This window comes from Myiozetetes cayanensis, unplaced genomic scaffold (genome assembly GCF_022539395.1).
Source record: "Myiozetetes cayanensis isolate MyiCay16 unplaced genomic scaffold, myiCay2020 scf425, whole genome shotgun sequence".
NCBI classification, from domain to species: Eukaryota; Metazoa; Chordata; class Aves; order Passeriformes; family Tyrannidae; genus Myiozetetes; species Myiozetetes cayanensis.
Window position 1 is genome coordinate 18221 of NW_026087660.1, and position 18467 is coordinate 36687.

General features: G+C 51.0%; 1 protein-coding gene across 1 annotated transcript; it reads left to right on the plus strand.

The window, feature by feature from the left end:
• Positions 1-4504: 4504 nt before the first annotated feature.
• On the plus strand, positions 4505-11421 carry LOC126648019 (olfactory receptor 14J1-like). The gene is made up of 2 exons (XM_050330668.1): positions 4505-5075; positions 11051-11421. The coding sequence occupies exons 1-2, from the start codon at positions 4505-4507 to the stop codon at positions 11419-11421; spliced, it is 942 nt and encodes a 313-aa protein (XP_050186625.1).
• Positions 11422-18467: the final 7046 nt, after the last annotated feature.

The window sequence follows — 18467 nt, forward strand, 5'->3', positions numbered from 1 at the left end:
AGACTTTGGAGAGCATCTCAGGATATGTAGGAATGCATTTGGAAAACTGGAAGCTTAAAAAACCCATTCCCATAAAAGAAATCCTTTGCCTTTTACATCTAATTGTCCTATTACAGCATAAGGTTGTTTGATACCTTTAAAAATTACTAAAACAACAGGTAACCCCTACACTTTTCTTTTACTCTGACAGGAACTCAGTCTTTGATTTATTTCCTTTAATATTGCCAGGGCTGCCAGTGTTAAGCGTCGAGGGCAGGTTAAGTCTGCCTCCCCTTTCAGGAGCTGAAAGAGCGGTTTCAGGGTGTCTGTTGTTCCACCTAACAGAGGCCTAACCAAATTGATTAAGCCCAGTAGCGACTGCAAATCATTTAAGGTGTGGATGTTAGTGGGTAAAGTAACAGTCTGGGGCTGAATAGTGGTGTTATTAATTTGAAATCCAAGGTATTTCCATGGAACTGTCACTTGTCCTTTCCCTGGTGCAATTTCAGACCATGTGTCAATAGTACAGTTTTCACAGACAAATGCACTTGCATGAGTTGTCCCTTGGATTCCGCTGCCAGCAAGAGATCGTCCATAGAGTGAGATACGATGGTATCCAGACACTGTAGATGGATTGGTGATAACACGTCTGCAACGACTTTTTGGCAAACGGAGGGGCTGTTCCTCCTTCCTTGTGGGAGAAATATCCAGTGATAGTGCTGAGATGGTTCTGCTGCGTTGATGGAAGGCACTGTAAACGCGAACCTATGAGAGTCTCCAGGGTTTAATGCAATGTTAAAGAAATGATCTTTTCTATCAATAAGAACAATAGGCCACTTTGAAGGTATCATTGTAGTGATGGAAGCCCTGGCTGGAGAACCCCCATCAACTCTATTATTTTATTGAGTTCTCTTAAACCCTGTAACAGTCTCTACTTTCCATGGGACTTCCGTATGGTAAAAATGGGGAAATTCCAGGTATTATTAGTTGGCACGTCAGGTCCCTTTGCTGGTTGTTCAGGTACTAGTAGGTTGATTTGCCGCAGTTTCTCTCCCTTTAGGGGCCACTGGGATACCCAGATTGGTTGGTCAGAAAGCCATGTGAGGGCACGAGATTGTGGCTTACCAGTGGCCTTTAAACTAAATTTGAGGTAGTTAGTTGGACTCCCCATTGTCCTATCATATCTCTGCCCCAGAGGGTCATTGGGATATTAAGGATAGAGGGTTTTGCTGAAGTACTTTTACCTTCTGGTCCTTCAGTCAGTAAAGTGGAGACACTTTGGAGAGGTGTCTGGGCTCCTCCTACCCCTTTGATGTCGATGCAGGGCTCTGTAGTGCTCCATTCCTTTGGCCAGTCGCTCTCTATAAAGATCGTGACATCTGCTCCTGTGTCTGTAAGACCTTGAACTCGAGCACATTGGTTAGTGTTGGGAAAAAATACCATGCAGATTAGCATTGCCTGATGGAGTAAAATGGCCTGTGACCACTGGACCATCGGCATAGAGTCCAAAGTGTCCCCCCCTACAGCAATGGGGGTAAAATGTGTCTTGCTCCACGGGTGGAAATAGAGCCTTAGGGTTGTCTACAGTCACTGATTGTGGGATAACTGTTAACCCTGTATCATTAGATGGAGCAGACCCAGTTAAAATGTATTTTCCTGCAGTGGTGACACGTAGCCTCCTTCTGTTGTGAGTGCACTGCCAGGACTTCAGTTAGTAGGGATTTGCTGTACGTGTTGGATCCTACATTGCAACACTCCTTAACCATGTCCATTGGAGTGGGATCTTTGAGGGACCTTAATATTTCTTGACAATCTTCCTTTGTTTTAGTGCCATTTTTAGAAACAGTGCATCTTGAGCCTCTAGATTCATTTTCATTAAATGTTTAGGTACTGGAAAAAGATTCCTAGAAAAGTCATTGAGTGTCTGGAAGCATTCAGATAGCATCTGGTTATGGTTTAAGAATGATTATGGTGGTACAGGTTGACAGTTGGACCAAAAGATATTAAAGGTCTCTTCCAACCTTGATGCTTCTGTGATTCTCTGATCTGTCATCACAGTTTCCAGCTTTCTGCTCTAACAAGATCTTTTCTCACTTCAATTCCTCAGTGGACCCATTAACACTACAAGAAACTTTAAAGTTGAATCTCACTTTGGTTTCTCATGAGGTTCCTGCAACTCTCCTCAGGCTCTGATGTTCAGGGACTCATCCCCAAAGCCCCCAGGGTGATGAAATGCCTGGAGCTGTTGCTGTGCTGCTGAGCTGGGCCGGGCTCCTGGCACACAGAGAGCTCCTGGCAACAAAGAACAGCTTCAGAGACACAGCTCTGCCCAGGAGCAGCTCATCTGCACAGCCCAGCAGGGCTGAGGGCACTGCCTGCAGCACCCAGGGCACAAAAGAAAAGGCAAAGAGGTGAGAGGCAGCCTGGACTGGGAGGGGACTGAGCTCTGACTATGGCAGAAACATTCACAGGATTCGAATGAAGAATTTTCTGGCTGTAGAACAGTAAAACGTCTCTTACTGCAAAAATCTCCTTAAGCTGTCACATCCCACAGCTTGTAGGATCTTTCAGAAGGCCTCTCCCAGTCCCTGCAGGGCAGAGGAAGTGGCCCTATGGCAGAGCAGGGCAGGAGCTGCAGGCAGCAAGGGCAGCCAGGAGAAGGGAGCAGGAGGTGAAAGGGATCCTGGGCTGGGAGGACAGGGCAGAGCTGCTCAGGGGAGGAACCTTGGCAGCCCTTTGGCACGGGAAGGCTGCGGCTGCAGAGCAGTGCAGGGGAGCTGCTGCAAGTGGCTCTTGCAGCTGCCAAAGGACAGCCCTGGCAGGAGCTGTCAGGATGGCTCTGCTAGATTTGCTTGAGGGCTCTGTGTGCTGGGGCAGGGATTCTGCTGCCTGCCAGGGGCAGCTCTCAGCCCAGCCAAGGAGCTGCCACGGCCCTGCAGGGAGAAGGGGTGGGGGGAAGGAGTGAGCCCTCCTGGCAGGCCAGGGCTGGGCAGGGCCCTTCAGCTGCAGGCTCAGGGCTCCTCCCAGCTTCAGCTGCACCTGCTGCCATTTGCAGGGGCCCTGCTCAGGAAGCACATCCACTGCCAACCCCTGCCCCTTGCCAGCCAGCGCAGGGGCTCTGGGATCTGCTCTGCAGCCCCTGCCCAGGCAGAGCTGCCCCTGGGCCCTGGGCTGGGCATGGGCTCTGGCAGCACTGGCAGGGAGCTGAGCTGGGCACAGGGAGGGGCTGCTGGCAGGAACAGCTCCTCACACACACCCAGGCAGGGAGGGAGAGGCAGCTGCTACCACAAGTGCTGCCCAGGGGGATGTGGCCCCTCCCTGCCTGTGTCTGTGGCACAGAGCCCTTCCCTGAGCAGCTCCTGCCTGGGCTCCTTTGCCAGCCCAAGCAGAGCCTCTGCCCTCAGGCCCACGGGGGCTGGGCTGGGCATTGCCCTGCAGCAGCCAGAGCCCAGGCAAGGACAAGGCCCTCATTTCCATCTGGCTCTGCCTGTCCCTCCTCCCTTGGCAGCAGCACTGGGGCATTTCCCTGCCATCCCCTGCTGCCTGGGCTCTCCTTCTTCTCACCCTTGGCTTTTCTGAGCCAGTGTGGGGTTTGGGGGGCAGATTCCTGTGCAGACACAAACCCTTTGGGTGCTGCTGTGGGGATGTGTCTGTGGGAGCAAAGTGCCCAAGTGCCCTCCAGGCAACTTCAGGCTCTTCAGCTGTTTCCCTGGGTGTCCTGCAGGGCTGCAGGTGCCCTCCAGGAGGGCACAGCTCTGCCATAGCCTCTCTGTGCTGCACAGGATCCCCGTGGAGAAAACTCAGTGCTAACTCCATGGAAATGCTCTGGGCAGCTGCAATGAGCATTTGGTGTCTCACTCTGGGAGGGGAGAGATGAAAAGGTGAGGAGTGTGTCAGTCTGTTCTTTGGACACGGATTCCTGGCTATCTGTGCAGTTTCTGTGTAGGGGAACAGTTGAGTGTGATGCTCCTGCAGCTCCAAGCTGCCAGCACAGGGCAGCTGAGCACAGACTGATGGGCAGAGCAGCTCTTCTGTCTGCACTGAGGGACCGTCCCTGTGCCCTCAGAACCCACAGGACTTGACCTGCAGTGCCATGGAAATGTCAGGGATTTCCAACATCCACAACCACTCCTAACTGTGGCAGGTGCAAGTGGGGGAACAAACACAAAGTATTCCCTCAGCTCAGTCCTTCCTTTGGGCAAATTGCAAACAGCAAAAGCTGAGAAGCTCTTTGATGTATCAGGAGCACATTTAATTGGAGATCACCCTGCATTCCACGTTCCCTCTGCCAGCAGAGCAAAAAGGAGTCCTTGGGAGGCCATCCCAGAGTTCCTGCTTCCAATGGTGCCCTCAGGCAGCAACAGCCAGAGCTCAGGGGAGGGAGCTGCAGGGAGGTCTGAGTGAGGAGAGAGAGCCTGAGAGTGGGGTGGCTGTGAGACGTGTCCTGTTTGGCTGCAGCAGCCTGGTCTAACTCAGCATTGATTTGTCCTCCTCAACAGATCCAAACACTCTGAGGAAGCAGCAAATGGCCAACAGCAGCTCCATGGGCCAGTTCCTGCTCCTGGCATTCTCAGACAGGCGGGAGCTGCAGCTGCTGCACTTCTGGCTCTTCCTGGGCATCTCCCTGGCTGCCCTCCTGGGCAACGGCCTCATCCTCAGCGCCGTAGCCTGCGACCAGCACCTGCACACCCCCAGGGACTTCTTCCTGCTGCACCTCTCCCTCACAGACCTGGGCTGCATCTGCACCACTGTGCCCAAAGCCATGCACAACTCCCTCTGGGGCACCAGGACAATCTCCTACACAGGATGTGCTGCACAGGCCTTTTTCTTTCTCTTCTTCATCTCAGCAGAGTTTTCCCTCCTCACCATCATGTGCTACGACCGCTACGTTGCCATCTGCAAACCCCTGCACTACGGGACCCTCCTGGGCAGCAGAGCTTGTGCCCACATGGCAGCAGCTGCCTGGGCCTCTGGGTTTCTCACTGCTCTGCTGCTCCCAGCCAAGACATTTTCCCTGCCCCTGTGCCAGGGCAATGCCCTGGGCCAGTTCTTCTGTGAACTCCCACACATCCTCAAGCTCTCCTGCTCATACTCAGGCTACCTCAGGGAGATTGGGCTCACTGTGGTAGGTGTCAATTTAGCATTTGTTTGTTTCATTTTCATTATTTTCTCCCATGTGCAGATTTTCAGGGCTGTGCTGAGGATCCCCTCTGATGAGGGACGGCACAAAGCCTTTTCCACGTGCTTCCCTCACCTGGCCGTGGTCTCCCTGTTTATCAGTACCTCTTTCTTTGCCTACCTGAAGCCCCCTTCCATCTCTTCCCCATCCCTGGATATGTCTCTGTCAGTTCTGTACTCTGTGGTTCCTCCAGCACTGAATCCCCTCATCTACAGCCTGAGGAATCAGGAGCTCAAGGATGCCATAAGGAAAATGATGACTGGATGCTTTGCAGGAGCAATAAAGTGCCTGTTTCCTGTGTGTAGCATTCAGAATGGGACTCATTAATTTACCAGCTTTTCTGATCAGGTTATTCGTGGAGGCCATTGTGTTCTTCTTGCAATAATTTTCTGTGCAATTAAATATTCTTAGGCATTTGCCTTTGAATTTAGTGTCCACTGTTTTTTTGACCCAGAGATGTTTAAATGATGAATTGTGCTCTGAATATTTAAAGAAAATAAAGGACTCTGAAGTGCCTTCTCTCTCCAAGACCCTTCTTCTTAGCTGTTCCTGAAGGACAGCAACACTGCAGGACAGGGGGGATTTGCAAAGAGCAAGGGGACAAGAATCCCAGCACAGCAGCACTGCCAGGGAGCAGCAGAGCTTGGTCTTTGCAGAGCTTCTGTTTCCACTTCCACACTGTCATTCTGAGTCCCTTTCTGGCTGGAAGGCCTGAGTGCTCTCTGAGCACAGTCCTGGGGGTGGGAGCCCTTTGAGCACACGCAGGGACAGGCACTGGGAACTTGTGAAGCAGAGCTGGCCTCCCTGGCAACATCTACAGGATGCTGTGGGATCTTCTGAGGGCACTGCTGGAATGGGTCATGTCTTCTGTGTCCTTGCTGCAGGGCTGGAGCTCTCCTGCAGTGACACCAGGACACTCCTGCTCTTTCCATTCCCAGCCTGATCTGGAAATCCAGTCTTCCCCTGCTGTTCCCAGGGACATGCTGGGAGTGCTTCAGAGCTCTCATCCTGGGGCAGCTCCTGCCCAGCGTGGGCAGGCACAAGGTCTCTCCCCCTGCTCCTCTCACCTCAGCAGTGCCACTGTTTGCTGCAGCCTCCTCCTTCTTTCCCAGCACAGCCCTTCTGGCATAGTTGGACACAGCCCTTGTTGTACCCCCTGCTCATGGCCCTGCCCAAGCCCCTCAGCTACAGCCTGATGGCCAGAAACCTTCAGGGCAGGGAGGCACTGGGGAAAATGCTGAGGAAACCTTTCAGCTTCACTAAAATCCAATGGGAGTGATTGGCCTCAAGGAAGAAATCACATTTTTCAGAACCACCATGACAAACAACCTGTGTTGTGTCCTGGACACTCCTCTGCAAGTGTGGGCTATTGGAAAGGTTTTGGTGTCAGGGATTTTGAGAAGGCTGGGCAGGGTCACTGGGAGACCTCTCCCAAACCCTTGCAAAGGCCAGAGCCATCCCAGAGGTTCCTGGGGCCTTGGCAAAGGCAGACATGGAACCAGTCTGCAAACAGGGCAGCAAGGAGGCTTGGCAGAGTTCCAGACTGCTCAGGCTCAGCAGAGAAGGGGACATGGCAAGTCCTCCTGCAGCCATTGCCAGGCATGGGAAGGACAAGGCAGGGATTGCAGAACCCCAGTGGGAGAGAGAAGAAGGGGATGTTGTGTGCCCAGACTTTATCAGGGTCCTTGACATGGTCTCTTGTGGTCTCCTTATGTCCAGATTGGTAAGAGCTGAACTGAAGAAATGGAAGATGTGGTGAGTGGGAATTTGGCTGAATGAAGAGTGTCCAATAAAATCCATGGCACAAAGTCATCTTGGCAGCAACTTCCTGATGAAATCCCACAGTGACCAGCCCTTGAATACCACTATAGCACATCTTTATTATCTCTCTGTGCAGTGGTACATAAAGGTGTTTTCAAGTCTTTTGTGGATGATGCCAAATATCAATGGAGCCCTTGAGCAACCTGTCCTGGTTTAAAGACACATCTTGGGGTGGGAACTCCAATATAATGAATTCAGTCCCCTTTTATTCCCCACCTGTCCAGGGAGGCAAAATACAAGGAGGTATAAGTGAAAATAATAACACTTCACTGACAAGAAATACAGCAGCAAAAACAGCAATACCAACAGAACACTTGAAAGCAACAGCAGAGAGAGAAATTGCCTCCTCTCTCCCCCCCTTCCCCAACTCCCTTTTGTAAATAGATCCAAACAGGGATCAACACGTGCCTCCCTTCCCCCTTTTCCCCTGAATGAACAAAGAACAAAACCCAAACCCAGGGAATAGAGGGGCCAAAGCAAACTCTGGGAAACTCTGTGGTCTGAGCTAAGTTGTGCTGCCCAAGAACATGCTGACTCCAGAGGGGTACAAGTGGGGCAGAGCCGGCGACTCCGGTCCATGCGGGGGCGGGGGGGAGGCAGCGGCTCTGCTTGATTCCATGGAGTGCTGGGCAGGCACAGTGACCCCTTGGTTCCAGGAGATTCCACAGTGTCCCTGCATTCCTTTGGTTCCAGGAGGCCCAGCAGTGTCCCAATGAGCCTTTGGTTCCAGGAGGTTCTGCAGCATCAGAGTGGCCCATTGATTTCAGGAGATTCCACAGTGTCCCAGGGTTCCTTGGCTTCCCTGAGGCCCTGCAGTGTCACAGTGGCTGCTTGAGCCCAAAAGGTTCCTCAGTGTCAGAGTGGCCCCTTCATTCCTAGAGGTTCCCCAGTGTCCCAATAGCCCCTTAGATCCAGGAGCTTCCATTATGTCCCAGGGTTCCTGCAGTTTCTCTGAGGGCCTGCAGTTTCAAAATGCCTGCTTGGATCCATCAGGTTCCAAAATGTTTCAGGGTTCCTCTCTTTTCTCAAGGCCCCAAGTGAGTAACGGTTCCTTCATTCCACAGGATTTCCCAGTGTTCCTGTGTTCCTTGGTTTCCATGAGGCCCTGCAGTGTCACAATGGCCCCTTGATTCCATGAGGTTTTCCAGTGTAGTAATGGCCACCTGATTTCATGGGTTTTAGCAGTGTCACAATGACCCCACTATTTCCTAAGGTTGCCCACTGTACCTCAGTTCCGTTGGCTCCCTTAGGCCCTGGAATGTCACAATGGCCCCTTGATTTTATGAGGTTGCAGAGTGTCATCACAAAGCTGACCCCACCAGATGGAAGTTTTGGGGAGGTTGGGGGTAACTGGGCCAGGGGAGCACAGCCTGCAGCAGAGATGGCCAAGGGCTCTGGCAGGGCTGCAAGGCCCAAAGGCACCCAGGCCTTTGTACCCTTGGCTCTGGCAGCTGCCTCTGCCCCTCAGGCCACCACAAGCAACTTTCCTTTGTCTGCCTGCACTCCTGGCCTGCAAGGATCTGCTCCAAGGAGTCCCTGGGGAGGCTTTGTCAGTGCCTGCCCTCAGTGGGGCCCAGCAATGCTTCAAGGGACTGGGAGTTTGGCTTCTGACTTCTTGAGCAGCTTCTTCAATCGTCTCTCAGTACTTCAGGCCAATGGACTTTTCTTTAAACACGCTGTGGGGCTCATTAAAATACAGAAAAACAAAATATTTTCCTTCTTTTAATTATCTTGATGTTTTCAAGTCTTCAAAAACTAATTAGTGTTGGTTTGTAGTTTAGCTAAGGAGAAAGATTTTAAAGTGGATGTCAACAAAAATATATTTTTTCTTTGAAAGGCAATGATATACATAGAGCCTTGGGATGCAAGAGGGTCAGGAGACAATGAATTTGGACACAAAGATAAGGGAGCAACAGAAATTAGTATCATTTTATTTTTGACCAACTTAACAGTTATCAAGTGATTCAATAGCATTTGCTACATATTTCTACAGTGACTGAATTATAGATTCACAATAACAGCACTCACACCACAGTCAATTCACACCCACACCCAGGCAGAGATGTGTGCACACATCAAGATCTGGGTTTGTAAAGGTCCTTTTCCAAAATTCTCCTGGTTGTCAGTGAAACTCTCTCACACATCCCTTTGTGTTTCCCACCAGACAAGGGTCACAGCTGGAGGAGTGTTTGTTGAGGGTGATCAGAATTGTAATGGCATCAGCGACGCTCTTTGCAGTGTTGCAAACTGGAGGGTTCCTGAGCTCCGAGAGGCTGCGAGAGGTGTCCCACTGAGAGGGAGGTGCTGGGGAGCTCCCAGGGCCCCCCTCTGCACCGCTGGGTGTGGGCTCACAAGGGCACTGGCTTTAGTTATCTGCTGAATTTCCATCCTCCTGTCAGTAATGACTGGAGTTTCCAAAGTATTTGGGAATTGTCTCCAAACTGTTCCATTAGGGCTGTGATTCAGGTGGGGAATGTTCCAAGGCTTTCATGGGATGACTGATTATCCTGTGTTCCCCAGCTGTTACAGTCTGGATTGTTCCCACCTGTATGAGCCAGTGTGGGGTTTGGGGGGGCAGATTCCTGTGCAGACACAAACCCTTTGGGTGCTGCTGTGGGGATGTGTGTGTGGGAACGAAGTGCCCAAGTGCCTTAGAGGCAACTTCAGGCTCTTCAGCTGTTTCCCTGGGTGTCCTGCAGGGCTGCAGGTGCCCTCCAGATGGGCACAGCTCTGCCATAGTATCTCTGTGCTGCACAGGATCCCCGTGGAGAAAACTCAGTGCTAACTCCATGGAAATGCTCTGGGCAACCCTAATAGGGAGCTGCAATGATCCCTCTGTTTTTCAGTCTGGGAGGAGAAAAATGAAATCCTAATACTGAGGAAAGGCAAAGATTCTGTCTATCTGCTCTTTGAACCAGGTTTCCTCTGCTCCCAGAAGTGCCTTGTTTCCTTTTAAGGGTGGTCCTCCTTCAGCTCCAGGCTGCCAGCCAGGGGCAGCTGTGAACAGGAAAGATGACCAGGTCTTGACTCTGCACCGAGACCATCCCCTTGCCTCTCAGCACTCTCCAGATTTCACCTGGAGCACATTAGAAATGTCACAGAATTTAATCATCCAAACTCACTCCTGGCAAGAGGAACTGGAACAAAATAAAGCACCAAATCCCTTCCCTCTGTTCTTCCTTGTGAAAACTGTGAACTGCAGGTCTGGAAATACTTGGATACATCCCAAACACATTTAATTAGAGGTCACCCTGTGTTCCAAGTTGCCTCTCACTGCACAGTAAGGATTCCTCAGGAGCCCATTGCAGGGTTCCTGCTCCCAATGGCCCTTTCAGGCAGCAAACCCCAGAGCTCAGGGGAGAGGGATGCAGAGAGTTCTTCCTGAAAAGAGGCTCCGAATGTTGAATTGCTGAGACATGTAATATGTTTTGCTGCTTGAATCTGTCCTAATTCAGTTCTGCCTTTTTCTCCTCAACAGAAAACCAAACCCTGAGGCAGCAAATGCCCAACAGCAGCTCCATGGCCCAGTTCCTGCTCCTGGCTTTTGCAGACAGGCGGGAGCTGCAGCTGCTGCACTTCTGGCTCTTCCTGGGCATCTCCCTGGCTGCCCTCCTGGGTAACGACCTCATCCTCAGCGCCGTAGCCTGTGACCAGCACCTGCACACCCCCAGGGACTTCTTCCTGCTGCACCTCTCCCTCACAGACCTGGGCTGCATCTGCACCACTGTGCCCAAAGCCATGCACAACTCCCTCTGGAACACCACAACCATCTCTTACATGGGATGTGCTGCACAGCTCTTTTTCTTTCTCTTCTTCATGGAGCAGAGTATTTCCTCCTCACCATCATGTGCTACGACCGCTACGTTGCCATCTGCAAACCCCTGCACTACGGGACCCTCCTGGGCAGCAGAGCTTGTGCCCACATGGCAGCAGCTGCCTGGGCCTCTGGGTTTCTCCATTCTCTGGTGCACACAGCCAATACATTTTCCCTGCCCCTGTGCCAGGGCAATGCCCTGGGCCAGTTCTTCTGTGAAATCCCACACATCCTCAAGCTCTCCTGCTCACACTCAGGCTACCTCAGGGAACTTGGGCTCATTGTGGTTAATGTCTGTTTAGCATTAGGCTGTTTCATTTTCATGATTTTCTCCTATGTGCAGATCTTCAGGGCTGTGTTGAGGATCCCCTCTCAACAGGGGCGGCACAAAGCCTTTTCCACATGCCTCCCTTACCTGGCCATGGTCTCTATTGTTATCAGCACTGCAGCATTTGCCCACCTGAAGCCCCCCTCCATCTCCTCCCCATCCCTGGATCTGACTGTGTCAGTTCTGTACTCGGTGGTGCCTCCAGCACTGAACCCCCTCATCTACAGTCTGAGGAACCAGAATCTCAGGGATGCCATAAGGAAAATGATGACTGGATGCTTTTCAAGAGCAATAAATTGACTGCTTTCTAGTGTGTAGCATTCACAATGGGACTCCCAAATGATCCAGCCTTCCTGCTCAGATTTTTGATGGAGGTCATCGGGTTCTTCTTGCAATAATTTCCTTCTCAATGAAATATTATTATGTATCTGCCTCCTAATTTAGCCTCTACCCATTGAATTTTAGTCAGAGATGTATAAATTATGAATTGTCTTCTCGGAATATTTAAACAAAATAAAGGACCCTGCAGTGCCTTTTTTGTCCAATACTCTCCTTCTTAGCTGTTCCTAAAGGACAGCAGCACTGCAGGACCGGGGGGATTTGCAAAGGGGAAGGGGACAAGAATCCCAGCACAGCAGAACTGCCAGGGAGCAGCACAGCTTGGGCTTTGCAGAGCTGCTCTTTCCACTTCCACACTGTCCTTGAGAGCCCCTTTCTGGCTGGAAGGCCTGAGTGCTCTCTGAGCACAGTCCTGGGGGTGGGAGCCCTTTGAGCACAGGCAGGGACAGGCACTGGGAACTTGTGAAGCAGAGCTGGCCTCCCTGACAGCATCTACAGGATGCTGTGGCATCTTCTGAGGGCACTGCATGGACTGGGTCCCTTCTTCTGTGCCCTTGCTGCAGGGCTGGAACTCTCCTGCAGTGACACCAGGACACTCCTGCTCTTTGCATTCCCAGCCTGATTTGGAAATCCAGTCTTCCCCTGCTGTTCCCAGGGACATGCTGGGAGTGCTTCAGAGTTGCCATCCTGGGGCAGCTCCTGCCCAGCGTGGGCAGGCACAAGGTCTCTCCCCCTCCTCCTCTCACCTCCCCAGTGCCACTGTTTGCTGCAGCCTCCTCCTCCTTGCCCAGCACAGCCTTCCTGGCATAGTTGGACACAGCCCTTGTTCTACCCCCTCCTCATGGCCCTGCCCAAGCCCCTCAGCTACAGCCTGATGGCCAGAAACCTTCAGGGCAGGGAGGCACCGGGGAAAAGGCTGAGGAAACCTTTCAGCTGCACTAAAATCCAATGGGAGTGGTTGGCCACGAGGAAGAAATCACTTCTAATTCTCCACAACCACCATGGTAAACCACCTGTGTTGTGTCCTGGGCACTCCCCTGCAAGTGTGGGCTATTGGAAAGGTGTTGGTGTCAGGGATGTTGAGAAGGCTGGGCAGCGTCACTGGGAGACCTCTCCCAAACCCTTGCAAAGGCCAGAGCCATCCCAGAGCTTCCTGGGGCCTGGGCAAAGGCAGACATGGAACCAGTCTGCAAACAGGGCAGCAAGGAGGCTTGGCAGAGTTCCAGACTGCTCAGGCTCAGCAGGGAAGGGGACATGGCAAGTCCTCCTGCAGCCATTGCCAGGCATGGGAAGGACAAGGCAGGGATTGCAGAACCCCTGTGGGAGGGAAAGGAAGGGGATGTTGTGTGCCCAGACTTTATCAAGGCCCCTGAAATGGTCTTTTGGGTCTCCTTATGTCCAGACTGGTGAGAGCTGGACGGAAGAAGTGGAAGATGTGGTGGGTGGGAAGTTGGCTGAATGAAGAGTGTCCAATCAAATCCATGGTACAAAGTCCTCTTGGCAGCAACTTCCTGATGAAATCCCTCTCTGACCAGCCCTTGAACACCACTAGAGAACATCTTTATTATCTCTCTGTATAATAGGACAAAATGTGTTTTCAAGTCCTTTGTGAATGACGTCAAATTTCAGGGAGCCCTTGAGCAACCTGTCCTGGTTTAAAGACAAATATTAGGGTGAGAACTCCAATAAAATGAACTCAGTCTCCGCTTATTCCACAGCAATGCAGGGAGAAAAAATACAAGAGGTATAAGAGAAAAAAACAACAAACAGTTCACTGACAAGAAATACAGCAGCAAAACCAACAATACCAATAGAACAGTTCAAAGCAACAGCAGAGACAGAAATTTCCTCCTCTCTCCCCCCTGCCCCAACTCCCTTTTGTAAACAGATCAAAACAGGGATCAACACCTGCCTCCCTTCCCCCTTTTCCCCTGAATGGACAAAGAACAAAAACCAAACCCCCGGGAAAGAGGGGGCAAAGCAAACTCTGGGAAACTCTCTGGTCTGAGATAAGTTGTGCTGCCCAAGAACACGCTGACTCCAGAGGGGTCCAAGCGGGGCAGAGCCGGCGACTCCGGTCCGTGCGGCGGCGGGGGGGAGGCAGCGGCTCTGCTTGATTCCATGGAGTGCTGGACAGGCACAATGGCCCCTTGGGTCCAGGAGATTCCACAGTGTCCCTGCATTCCTTTGGTTCCAGGAGGCCCAGCAGTGTCCCAATGAGCCCTTGGTTCCAGGAGGTCCTGCAGCATCAGAGTGGCCCATGGATTTCAGGAGATTCCACAGTGTCCCAGGGTTCCTTGGCTTCCCTGAGGCCCTGCAGGGTCACAGTGGCCGCTTGAGCCCAAAAGGTTCCTCAGTGTCAGAGTGGCCCCTTCATTCCCAGAGGTTCCCCAGTGTCCCAATAGCCCCTTAGATGCAGGAGCTTCCATTATGTCCCAGGGTTCCTGCAGTTTCTCTGAGGACCTGCAGTTTCAAAATGCCTGCTTGGATCCATCAGGTTCCAAAATGTTTCAGGGTTCCTCTCTTTTCTCAAGGCCCCAAGTGTGTAATGGTTCCTTCATTCCACAAGATTTCCCACTGTCCCTGTGTTCCTTGGTTTCCAGGAGGCCCTGCAGTGTCACAATGGCCCCTTGATTCCAGGAGGTTTTCCAGTGGAACAATGTCCTCCCAATTTCATGGGTTTTAGCAGTGTCACAATGACCCTACTATTTCATAAGTTTGCCCACTGTCCCTCAGTTCCTTTGGCTCCCTTAGGCCCTGGAATGTCACAATGGCCCCTTGATTTTATGAGGTTGCAGAGTGTCATCACAAAGCTGACCCCACCCAGATGGAAGTTTTGGGGAGGTTGGGGGTAACTGGGACAGGGGAGCACAGCCTGCAGCAGAGATGGCCAAGGGCTCTGGCAGGGCTGCAAGGCCCAAAGGCACCCAGGCCTTTGTGCCCTTGGCTCTGGCAGCTGCCTCTGCCCCTCAGGCCACCACAAGCAACTTTCCTTTGTCTGCCTGTACTCCTGGCCTGCAAGGATCTGCTCGAAGGAGTCCCTGGGGAGGCTTTGTCAGTGCCTGCCCTCAGTGGGGCCCAGCAATGCTTCAAGGGACTGGGAGTTTGTCTTCTGACTTCTTGAGCAGCTTCTTCAATCGTCTCTCAGTAGTTGAGGACAATGGAGTTTTCTTTAAACACGCTGTGGGGCTCATTAAAATACAGAAAAACAAATTATTTTCCTTCTTTTAATTATCTTGATGTTTTCAAGTCTTCAACAATTAATTAGTGTTGTTATGTAGTTTAGCTAAGGAGAAAGATTTTAAAGTGGATGTCAAAAAAATTTATTTTTTCTGTGAAAGGGAATGATTTACACAGAGCCTTGGGATGCAAGAGGGTCAGGGTGCAAAGGATTTGGACACAAAGATAAGGGGGTAACAGAGATTAGTAACATTTTATTTTTGACCAACTTAACAGTTATCAAGTGATTCAATAGCATTTGCAAAAATTTTCTACAGTGACTGAATTATAGATTCACAATAACAACACTCACACCACAGTCAATTCACACCCACACCCAAGCAGAGATGTGTAGACACATCAAGATCTGGGTGTGTAAAGGTCCCTCTCCAAAATTCTCCTGTTGTCAGTGAAACCCTCCCACACATCCCTTTGTGTTTCCCACTAGACAAGGGTCACCCCTGGAGCAGTGTTTGTTGAGGGGGATCAGAATTGTCCTGGGCATCAGCGACGCTCTTTGCAGTGTTACAAACTGGAGGGTTCCCGAGCTCCGAGAGGCTGCGAGAGGTGTCCCACTGAGAGGGAGGTGCTGGGGAACTCCCAGGGCCCCCCTCAGCACCGCTGGGTGTGGGCTCACAAGGGCACTGGCTTTAGTTATCTGGTGAATTTCCATCCTCCTGTCAGTAATGACTGGAGTTTCCAAAGTATTTGGGAATTGTCTCCAAACTGTTCCATTAGGGCTGTGATTCAGGTGGGGAATGTTCCAAGGCTTTCATGGGATGACTGATTATCCTGTGTTCCCCAGCTGTTACAGTCTGGATTGTTCGCACCTTTATCATCCAGCAGCACCTGGTCCAGTGCAGGGACACTTCACCACAGCCCTGGTCCAGTCCAGGGGCTCTTCATTGCTCAGCTGGTTTGGTCAAGGTTTGTCAGGAGCTCCTGAGATCATTGACCAGGCCTGAGGAAAATGGGGGGAGGATGCACTGTCGCGGTTGAGGCGGGACACGACACAAAACCCTTGTGGATCCAGAGGCTGGAACACTTTATTGCACGATGTCTGCTGCTTTTATACACTTTTTAGGCTACACATGTCAACTCTCCACTGGTTCCCACATACATAAATATTCTTCCATTGGCCACTAACGGTGTTATATAACTCTGCTTACTGCGCATGTCACGAAACACATTTTGCTGTGTTCAGCACATTTTACCGGAAAACCATATTGTTACAACTTCCGGGTCCGGGTGTAATTCTCCCCTGAACAAAGGTTCCTGTTAACTTTAATTCTTCCTGAATCCCCCAGGCCAGCTGGGGGAGAATCACCACAATTCCCCCTGTTTTTGTATTAAAGAAACCGCCAACGAGTGTCATCCATTGCGGGGCCCCTTGCAAGGGAGACACAAACCACAGCAATATCGATAATACAAAAACAACTAAACGAACAGGCAAGAGTTACAGCCCAGACAGTGCTTTCATTATTAGTCCATGGCAGTAGCATTTAGTTGTCAGGTGTGGTCATAGATGGACTTCACGTAACTTGTGGGCGTGGTTCATCCAGTACAGGGCGGACACATCGAGCAGGTACCCAGCGTGGTCCTTCATCTGTGGAAACACAAGCATACCCTCTACCCCAAGTTAATAGTTCACACGGTTGAGACCACTGCCCTGTGTGCAAATCTTTTACCCTGACTTTCACCCCAGGGGAGACAGGTGTGGACTTTTGTAAGGAGCCAAAATGCCGGACCATGGGTGGATCCTGCTGGCCCTCCGCGATGTTAACAAAATTGAGCACATAGGTAGCCTTAGCGAGGCGAGCTTCGGGGGTTTCCCCAGACATTCCCGCCTTCTGTTTTTCTAATTGACGCTTAAGGATACCATGTGCTCGTTCCACAATACCTTGACCCTGGGGAGAGTGAGGAATACCAGTGACGTGAGAAATTCCCCACATTCGGAGAAAAGATTGCACCCGGGAAGAGAGATAAGCAGGGCCATTATCAGTCTTAATTTGGTGTGGCACTCCACACGTAGAAAAGGCCCGCAGCCAATGGCGAATGACATCCCGGGCAGTTTCACCTGCATGGGCAGTAGCGACTATAACAGAGGAGAAGGTATCCACAGATACATGTACGCATTTCAAACGGCCAAATTCCGCAATGTGGGTCACATCAGTTTGCCAGATCTGTAAAGCTTGCAGCCCTCTCGGGTTAGTGCCATAAAAGGCAGGTACCGATTGACCTTGACAGTCAGGGCATGCAGCAATAATGGAGCGGGCTTCAGCAGACGTCAAATGAAACTGCCGTTCCAAGGCACGCCGGCTTTGGTGAAGAAATTGATGCGAAGTGATGGCCTGTTGACGAAGATCGGGCACTGGACCCAAAGCGGCTGGTGAAACAAGGCGATCTGCGCGAGCATTCCCCGTGGCGATGAAACCTGGCAAAGTGGTATGACTGCGCACATGTAAAATATAATAAGAATTAGTACGTTTTTGAATCGTTTCCCACAACAGACGAAGGACCCCAAACAAAAGGGCATTTGAAACCTCTCGAAGGACCGCTTTATCCAGGCATCGAACTAAGCCAGCCACGTATGCAGAATCAGTGACTATATTGAGGGGGCAGGAAAAATGCTGAAACGCAATAGTAACTGCGCGTAATTCGACGACCTGGGGTGAACCTTCCTGGAGTTCGACAATGTGTTGCCAACTGTGACCATCGTGCCAAGTCACAGCAGCCTTGTTTGTCTTTCCGGACCCATCAGTAAATACAGTGGGTCCAGGCACAGGCGTTGTGCAAGAAAGCAGCTTCTGACTTAACGTGACTTGTTCGTGCAATTTACACAGGGGGTGGGAGGGTAAATGGTACTTAATAGTACCAGTATAATTGGTCAGTGCCGCTTGTAAGGCGGAACTGTTGGCCATGCACCATTCAAAATAGTCTAGTTGCACAGGAACTACAATGACCTCAGGGTCACGTGCAACAAGTTCCGTGCAACGGGTACGTGCTCTGACAATTAGCTGTGCCAGAAGCTCAAACAAACCGGGAGCTGTTTTCTTGGAGCGCACTGACAGGAAAAGCCATTCTAGCACATGCAGGGGATCTTGCCAGGCAGGGTTCCATTGCGCAATCATGGCAAAAGGAACCATGCTTTCGATAAGAATATACACATGAATTGCAACATCAGTGGCAATTCTCCATAAGTGTTTAGTTTGCATGCACTGTTCCACTAAAGCAATAACTTGCTTTGCTTGGGGGTCAATTTCCAAGGAGCTCGAAGGTCAGAATCGCCTTTAAGAAGATCAAGTAAAGGCTGAATTTGGGATGGAGTCAGGCCAAGATAGGGACGCAACCAATTTATAGTCCCTGCCAATTTTTGGACATCATTTAGAGTCCTAATATTTGTTCCCAATTTGAGGGCCTGTGGCTGAACGGTACGTTCGAGTACCTTCATGCCAAGGTAAAGCCATGGCTGAGCACGCTGTACTTTCTCAGGAGCCACAATCAAACCATACTGTTTCAGAGAAGCATGGGTGTTGGACTCCATGGCAGACAGCATCTCACTGGAAGGAGCCGCTAGGAGGATATCATCCATATAATGGTAACAATACCCTTCCGGATAGTTTTCTCTAACAGGGCTCAAGGCCTGGGCAACAAACCATTGACAAATAGTGGGTGAATTTTTCATGCCCTGTGGCAAAAACTTCCAGTGATACCGTTTAGAAGGCTCAGCACGGTTTATCGAAGGAACAGTAAATGCAAACTTTTCCTTATCGTCTGCATGTAGAGGA

Excerpts from the sequence above, each read along its gene's own strand:
- LOC126648019 (XM_050330668.1), top strand. The coding sequence starts at position 4,505 with ATGGCCAACAGCAGCTCCATGGGCCAGTTCCTGCTCCTGGCATTCTCA. Across the intron at positions 5,076-11,050 it reads GCTCTCCTGCTCATACTCAG|GCTACCTCAGGGAACTTGGG; the intron begins GCTACCTCAGGG and ends GCTCACACTCAG.